Source organism: Choloepus didactylus, chromosome 19, assembly GCF_015220235.1.
Source record: "Choloepus didactylus isolate mChoDid1 chromosome 19, mChoDid1.pri, whole genome shotgun sequence".
Classification (NCBI taxonomy): domain Eukaryota; kingdom Metazoa; phylum Chordata; class Mammalia; order Pilosa; family Megalonychidae; genus Choloepus; species Choloepus didactylus.
In genome coordinates this window covers 13,834,100-13,842,616 of record NC_051325.1, presented here as the reverse complement: position 1 = coordinate 13,842,616, position 8,517 = coordinate 13,834,100, and the positions used below count along the sequence as shown (strand labels likewise).

Sequence of the window (8,517 nt, the reverse complement as noted above, 5' to 3'; positions counted from 1 at the left end):
TGGAAGAATACAGTTAACTATTACTTGCTGCTGATCTAGCACGGCTTCCAGGAGACGGACGTTAAATTATACAGCAGTGGACAAGAGCCGTGGCCCTTTCCCTGTTTCTGTCTTGGCTGCTGAGCTGAGTACATTTGGAGCTCAAAGCCAGATCTTGGAATTCTAGTTTTGGACAAAGAATGGTGACAAGAACACACCAAAGTTCATTTTCAAAAGTGTCAACCCCCCAAATCACATGCACCTACCCTGCCTCATTCATGCCTCCAACCAACCACCTCCTGACACATGCCAGTTTTTAAGGAAGAGCCTGTCCACCTCGATTCCCAAACTGGTCGTTTTATGACACAGAAATGTCACAGAAAGGCAAAAAGAAAAATGAAAGATGAGGTGAGCCAGGAAAGGGAACGCTGCGAGTTAGCCAATCAATATTTACCCTTAGAAGAGGGTGAGGGGGGTAGGAGGAGGGAGGGGGAGAGAGCACACCCGAGCGAGCCAGCGTTAGCCAAGAAGCAGGGAGAGGGGCTCGAAAGTCGCCATGTGTGAGAAGCTGTTGATTGTTTTCTGGTTGAGAGAAGAGGTGATGATAAGGCTGGGTACAGTGAGCCGGGCCGGCAGCTGTATGCTAATACCCGGAGCAGCCAAGCCTCCGCGCCCCCCACTGCAGCAGGCGGCCCCGAGGCCACACATCACTGAACAAATAGGCTCTCTCCAGACAAATAAAATAACACACGTCGACCTGCGAGGGGGGGAGAGCGGGGGGGGGGGGAGAGGCAGAGGGGGAGAAAGGTGAGGGGAGAGAGTGGGAGGAGGGTGGAAGAGAGAGGGAGAGAGGGGAGGGGAGAGGAGAGGATGGCTAAAGGAGAGGTGGGGAGGGAAGGAGAGGGAGAGGGAGAGGGTACGAGCAGATGGGCGGGGCTGAATAAAGCCCCACAACCCCAGAACTGGTACAAGCAAAAAGTGCGCCCCTTCTGCCCCCCTCCCCCCGGGCCCTTCGCTATCCCATCACCCGTCCGGGGGTATTTAGACGGGGGAATGGTCGGGATCTCCACGGACTTTTGGACCAGTCTTGGCTCAGGTTTCATCAGTTCCTTTCCAGGGGCAGAGGCGCGCGGAGGATGAGGCAGCCCGGCCCCTCACTGGTGGAAGCAGGCCCTTTAGAGACCCAGGATCGACGCCATCCCAGCTCTACCTGGCATCATTTTCCGGTTGGGACGGTCCCACATTTTCTGGCCCCCCCTTGGCCACCTCTTGCCAACCCCACCCTTCCCGCTGCCAGGCCCGGAGCCTCTCGGCTCCCCGCCGCCCCCTCCCCGGCCCCGGCCCGTCCCACCCCAGGCAAAAACAAATAGCCCGGAGGGCACTTGAAGGAGCGTGCAGCGGCCCCGACGGCACACTCGGGAGGATAAAAGGGGCGGCCCGCCACCCCGTCGGCCCCCGCTTGAACAATGGGCGCGCAGCAGATTGCCAGGGGGCACTTGAAACTCGAGGGGAGGGAAATACTCGAGCACGGTCCCTCCCCGCGCCCGGCGGACGGCGCAGCCTCGCGGATTCCCCCTTGTTCGCTCTCTTTCAGGCGCTCTCCTTTTGTGTGGAATTATTTGAACGCGAGATCCTTGGCAGCTTTATGCTAATGCGCCGAACAAAAGCGGCGGCCCGCGGGCGGGGGCCCCAGAAGGTGCCTGGAGGCCGGACAGGGCCGGGCGGGGCGGCGGGCGGACGGGCTGCGCGTGGCTCTCGCGTGCCCCTCGGACTGTCACAGCCTCCCCTCATTCCTGCAAACACACAGCCTCTCCGCGCGCACTTGCGCACCGGGGCGCGGCCCCTCGGGGACCCCGGAGCGCCGGCCGGCCTGGCGGCGGGCACTGCGGCGGTAACGCGTGGCTCACGCCCGGCCCGGGCTCGTGGGGACCGAGAGCCGGGGCTGGGGACTTCGGGGAAGCCGAGGAGAGGGGTCCGCAGTAGAGTGAGGACGGGAGGGGGACACTGACAGCTCTCGCCTGGCGTCTCCAAACGCGCCGCCCGCCGCTGGTGAGATCGCGGACCCGCTCTTCTTCGCCTCCAGAGAGCTCGGGGGCGGCCCGGATTCCCCGACACCCCATGGGGTCAACTCCTTGGCCGAAATCCCCTCCCACTTTAGCCCGTATTTCCAAGCTCGGCGCTTTCCAGAAACTCCCTGGAGCCTCGACTCTTGATTCCGTGCCGAGCTGGGGGTCTCTGTGCACCCGGGCGCGCGCCTCGACGTCAGCCCGGGACGCCGGGACAGGAGCGCTCCAAGGCCTGCGGCCTCCAACTCTGCGGCCGTCGGAGGAAGAAGCCACAGTAGCGAATCTACAAGGACAAGAAAGTAAGGGACACCCGGGTATTTCCAAAGCACTGGCCAGGCCCGCGAAGGGCGGAGAGGGGACGCCTCCGCCCCGGGAAGAACTTTTCCAGGCCCTGTCTTGAATTCTCTGCTCAGTGACTCCTGCGGCCACCTCCAAGCTACAACCACCCCATCCCCCAGGGGCTGGTGGCAAATCAGCGCAGTGTTCCCCAACCCAACTCCACGCTGCCTCTTCTCGGAATCATTCGCAGTGTGCGAAGGCCGGTCGCGCGGGCGCAGCGTGGTGGCGCTTTGCTCTTCCTAGAGGAAGACAAATATCTGACCCGACGTCCTCATCCCTGGGGGCGCAGATTCTGAGAAATAAAATCACGCAGAAGGCGGCGGAGAGCCACGACCCCGCACGTCGTTGCACCTGCTTGGAGGTCGCTGGAGTGTGTGCGCGTTGGCGCACAGCTTAATTTTTCTCCAGTCCCGGGTTATGAAATTAGTTTCGAAAACTTGCACCTTTCAAGTCTCCATTTATCTTGAATGTACCAGTCTGAAAGCAGATTTCATTTCAGCTGACAAGACCAGAAACCACAAATAAAGGAAAAGAAACGGAGCCGTTGAATCTCGGTATCTCAATAGCGTTCAATAGATTCCCTTGATTCAGAGCCCTGTTTGAATTCGCTGCATTCAGGCAGGGGTTTTGGTTTTTGTTTTGGTTTGTTTTGTTTTCCGCCTCCCCCTCCCTTCTTTACAATTATGGGTGTTGTTATTTTTAAAGGATTCACCAGGTGACTAACTCTCCCTGTTATCTGTTGAATGAAAAGAGTGTTACATATGCAAGACTAAATACCCTGCGGTCAGTTGGGGATGGCGGGCGAGCCCCCGCCCTATTATTCCACAATCCAGATGGGATTCGTGATTAGAAAATAAAATTGGCTGGAGCTGTCCCGGAATCCCTCTCCCACTTCTAATTTCATCAGCAGTATTAATCAGTGCTCAAAAGAGCAAGGAAATAACATCAGTTACTTATAGATGGAGACATTTATAAATTTATATACACTCACTTTCGGATGTCTAACTTTTGTAGGAACGGCATTCATGGGAGTTACCATTTTTTAAACGAGGGTGAGACCTTTCAAAACATAGTCCATTATATTTATTCTTTTCTTTCCAGTCTGTGGGTTAAAAACATATCACAAGTATAAAATCACCAAATCTTTCCCCTCGATTAACCTGAGAGATTCCCTAACAACTGTCCCCAAGATAAGTTATTACTCATGTGGACGCTGTAAAAAAAAAGAAAAGAAAAAGAAAAAAATCTGCTTAATTTCCACGCCAGGGTATTTTCAGAGGGAAAATCCAAAAACAATTAAATGCCTTCAGTGGAATTAAGCGCAAGCAAAACTCAGCAAAAAAAAGAAAAAAAAAGAAAAAAAAAAAGCTTTGCAGGAAAATGCTTGTTTACTTCTCTTTCATTAAAGTGACACTTTCCCCCCACAACATATGACATTTTACGTGGCTTTGCTATTTGTTCCCTAATGATGGACGATCAGGGCTACCACGCACTCGTGGGGTTCTGTCCCCCCACACACACCGCACCCCCCACACAGACATGCTGAGATTGTGCCTTTTGTGTTTCCTTGGGGCTAAGTTGGGAAGTGGATGGAAGCAGAGGGCCGGGGTCTAGGGCCAAACCCGGCGGCGGCGGGGTTGGGGGCGGGGGTGGGTGCGAGGGGTCTTCCCTGTTGTCTTCTCCTGGTGGAACGGGGGAGGCGACTTGTCCTCTTCGAGGCTGCAGCCTGCCTGGGAGGACAGATTGCCCCCCCCCTCCCCCCGGCCAGGAGCACGCGTCTCTTTTGCGTCCAGATTGGCCGCGGCCGGCGCTCAATAGCTGGAGGTTAATTTCCTTCACAAAGGTGAAGGGGGCACGGCTCCGGGGGGCCCCGCGCCCAGACAGGCGGCCCCGTTATTCCGCAGCGCCTTGATTGGAGCCCTTGATTTAGCATCTGATGTCAACCGGCAGACAAAATGCCCGCTCGGAATGAAAATGCATGAGGCCTCGCGGGGAGGGCGGAAACCAACTTCACCCGCGCGCACGCGGCTCACCGCGCCTTTGGGATTTAGCCAAATTCACCCGGATCAACCCAGTCCTGGGCGGCTAGAGGGGCTCCGAGCGGCCTGGGTTGGGTCCCTCCAATGATGCCAATCCTCAAGCCTCGAGGTACTTAAAAAAATTTTTTTTTAAAGTTCGGAAATTCACGGTCCTTTAGGAATCCAGCCCAGCCCGCACCCCCTCCAGCGCCCGTCTGCTGGCGATTGGAGAAGTGCAGTGCCAGCTGTTTTTCAAACTCGAGAGAAATCTTCCTGAGGCCCGCGGCCGCGCTGAGCCCGTGGGCACTGACAACTGCCCTCGGGTACAGTCAGACAGGCCAAATCCTCCACCCAAACTCGAAACCCTGGCTTCCCATTTTCGTCCGGACCCGGGGACCCGCGGCCCATACATCCGAAGCGCTCTCGGCTGTCGCGGCTTGGCAGCTATTTAATTATTTCCCAAACACCACGCGGAGCGCCTGAGCCGCCCCCGGCCCGCGGTTCTCTCTCGACGCCTGCTGCTGCACCCGTCCACACCCAATCAGCGCGCACAACTTCCCCCTCCGCTCCGGCGTGCGCATTGAACCCTCCTGGCATATTTGGGGCCATTCTTCTCCTTTGTTGCTATTTTGCTCGCGACCCGCGGGTAATCCCCGCGCGGGAGGGGGCGCGCGCATTGTCGCGCTGATGGACGGGCCCATTTGGCGGCTCCGCGCCCCCCGGAGGAGAGACACAAAGCCCAGGCACGTGCGCCTCCCCATAGAGGAGCAGCAGACCGTGAAGGGAGGCGGGGCCGGGCGTGTGCCGGGGCCGGGCGGGGCGGCGAGGGGCGCGCGCGGGGGTCCGCGCCCTCAGGTACATCTGCCGCACCTACCAGGCGACCCCGAGTCCCGGCCCCCTTTTTTTGCAGCCCGGTCACCCTCCCACCCTACCAGACGGAGGAGCTGCGGCCGCGTTGATTGGCTCCGGGGGAAGCGGGAGGCGAGAACAATGGCCCCCTCCCCCAGTTAAAAGGGAGCGGCGGCCGGACCCGGGGACAGGGACGCGCGTGCAGGGCGCAGAGCCGGGCCGAGGCGCCACGCGAGTCCTGCCGCTGCTGCGCGCGGGCCCTGGGCCGGGGCCACTGAGGGCCGCCGGGGTCGAGCGCCGAGGCGGAAACCGAGCTGGTGCCTTGCCCTCGCGCCGCGCCAAGATGCCCCGCGGCTTCCTGGTGAAACGCAGCAAGAAGTCCACGCCCGTGTCCTACCGGGTCCGCAGCGGTGAGGACGGTGACCGCGCGCTGCTGCTCTCGCCGGGCTGCGGGGGCGCCCGCGCCGAGCCCCCTGCGCCGAACCCGGGGCCCGGCCCCCTACCGCCGCCGCCGCCCGCCGAGCGCGCCCATGCGGTGCTCGCCGCCGCGCTCGCCTGCGCGCCGGGCCCACCGCCACCCCCGCCGGGCCCGCGGGCCGCCCACTTCGGCAACCCCGAGGCCGCGCACCCGGCGCCGCTCTACAGCCCCACGCGGCCGGTGAGCCGCGAGCATGAGAAGCACAAGTACTTCGAGCGCAGCTTCAACCTCGGCTCGCCAGTGTCGGCCGAGTCCTTCCCCACGCCCGCCGCGCTGCTCGGAGGCGGCGCCGGTGGCGGCGGGAACGGCGCAGGCGGAGGCGGCACCTGCGGCGGTGACGCGCTGCTCTTTGCGCCCGCGGAGCTCAAGCTGGGCACGGCGTTCGCGGCGGGGGCCGAGGCGGCCCGCGGTCCCGGGCCTGCCCCTCCGCTACCCCCCGCCGCCGCCCTGCGGCCCCCGGGCAAACGGCCCGCGCCCCCCGCCACCGCCGCTGAGCCGCCCGCCAAGGCAGCCAAGGCGCCGGGTGCCAAGAAGCCCAAGGCTATCCGCAAGCTGCACTTCGAGGACGAAGTGACTACGTCGCCGGTGCTGGGGCTCAAGATCAAGGAGGGGCCGGTGGAGGGGCCGCGGGGCCGCGCGGGGGGCGCAGCCCGGCCGCTGGGCGAGTTCATCTGTCAGCTGTGTAAGGAGGAGTACGCAGACCCGTTCGCGCTGGCGCAGCACAAGTGCTCGCGCATCGTGCGCGTGGAGTACCGCTGCCCCGAGTGCGCCAAGGTCTTCAGCTGCCCCGCCAACCTGGCGTCGCACCGCCGCTGGCACAAACCGCGGCCAGCGCCCGCCGCCGCCCGCGCGCCGGAGCCGGAAGCCGCTGCCAGGGCTGAGGCGCGGGATGTGATGGGCGGCGGCAGCGACCGCGACACGCCGAGCCCCGGCGGCGTGTCCGAGTCGGGCTCGGAGGACGGGCTCTACGAGTGCCACCACTGCGCCAAGAAGTTCCGCCGCCAGGCCTATCTGCGCAAGCACCTGCTGGCGCACCACCAGGCGCTGCAAGCCAAGGGCGCGCCGCCCGCGCCCCCGGCCGAGGACCTACTGGCTCTGTACCCCGGGCCCGACGAGAAGGCGCCCCAGGAGGCGGCCGGCGACGGCGAGGCGGCCGGCGTGCTGGGCCTGAGTGCGCCCGCCGAGTGCCACCTGTGCCCGGTGTGCGGGGAGACGTTCCCCAGCAAGGGCGCTCAGGAGCGCCACCTGCGCCTGCTGCACGCCGCCCAGGTGTTCCCCTGCAAGTACTGCCCGGCCACCTTCTACAGCTCGCCCGGCCTCACGCGGCACATAAATAAGTGCCACCCGTCCGAGAACAGACAGGTGATTCTCCTGCAGGTGCCCGTGCGTCCGGCCTGCTAGAGCGCGCCCTCCACCCGGGCCCCCCGAACTGTGCCTTCGCTTGGAGACCCACAAAGAACGGGCCGCGCGTCCTGCGCTCCCCGAACCCACATTCGCGCCAGGGGTACCCACCCCGCGGGCAAGTGTCGTCTCCGCTTCTCGGTGTGGCGTGACGGTAACCCCGACCCTTTCGTCGTGACTCCTTTTGGACCCCCTCCCCTTTTTCGTTGTCCCCCGACCCCCATCACCGATGGCGCAACAGGAGCCGATCTCTTTCTGTACTGGGGAGAAAAGCTGTACGCGTTTGTCTTGTGGTTGGAAGTCTCCCCATGGAAGGGAGCCGCTGTTTTTCTTGCTAGTATTCGCTGTGTTCATGGTCTAGAAATGCGGTTTGCTCTCGCCTACCAATCTCTGCTCTCTATGTATGTAGCGTACGGGTTGTTTTGGGTGAATCTTGAGGAATAAATGCCTTTATATTTCACAGGCTGTAAATTGAACTTCCCACAGGATTAGCTTTATTATGGCTTGTGAACTGCTGGAGTCTGGCTTTACCTTTTTGTATGTGAACAAATCAAATTGCTTAAAAAAAGAGTTTTCTTTAGTATAGCCACAAATGCCTTGAACTGTTGTCTGCGATTGTTTTTGGGGGGAGGGAAGGGAATTTTCAGAAGATGCTGTAGAAGCTGCCTCAGTATTTCACATCAGATCTTTGGTTCGATCATCCTTGTTGAGAGGTAGGATTATATGAGTTTCCTCCAAATGTATATGTTGATTTATGAGTAATTGTTATTTATTCTTTATTTATTTATATTAATTATGAAGATTATGATATTATTTGATTGCAGATTTTTTTTTTGGTACGCTTTTTTTTGCCCCTGCCACTCTTGACATTTCACTGTGTACTTTAGAAGAGAGCCTTTTTCTAAAGGGATCTGCTAAAAGTTTTAACTTTTATACCTATCTGAGCGAATTACAGACAACATACCATTTTATTCTGCTTGGAGGGCTCCTGAAGCCCTTGTACAATTGACAGCTCTTACTTTTAAATGCAATGTCTTTTCTACATACATTATTTTCTTAATTGTTAGCTATTTATAGAAAGCTTCAATAGAACTGTTTCAACTGTATAAGTATTTACTATTCAAATAAAATATTTTCAAAGTCAAAGTAAGATGGACTTATTTCTGCATCACATGGTTTCAACAAGGATTTACAATAGTTTCTAATGGTTTCTTTAAAATCTGTCTCTGTCTCTGTCTCTGTCTCTCTGTGTGTGTGTGTGTGTGTCTCACCACCACCATCACTGAGGTTTTGGATTTTTAGAGCTGAAACTGAGCTGCTGGGTTCTGCCCTTCTAGAAGTTCAAGGGTGTAGCCTCTAAAACAGCTGACTGGAGCTGAAGGTTTAT

The 8,517-nt window shown here is 59.1% G+C and overlaps 1 protein-coding gene across 1 annotated transcript; it reads left to right on the top strand.

Annotated features, from left to right (window-relative positions):
- The first annotated feature begins 5,489 nt into the window (after positions 1–5,489).
- On the top strand, positions 5,490–8,276 carry INSM1 (INSM transcriptional repressor 1). Its single transcript, XM_037812264.1, has one exon. The coding sequence runs from the start codon at positions 5,595–5,597 to the stop codon at positions 7,128–7,130; it is 1,536 nt and encodes a 511-aa protein (XP_037668192.1). The 5' UTR covers positions 5,490–5,594; the 3' UTR covers positions 7,131–8,276.
- Positions 8,277–8,517: the final 241 nt, after the last annotated feature.

What these genes read in the sequence shown, in the direction of transcription:
- INSM1 (XM_037812264.1), top strand. Translation starts at nt 5,595, where the DNA reads ATGCCCCGCGGCTTCCTGGTGAAACGCAGCAAGAAGTCCACGCCCGTG.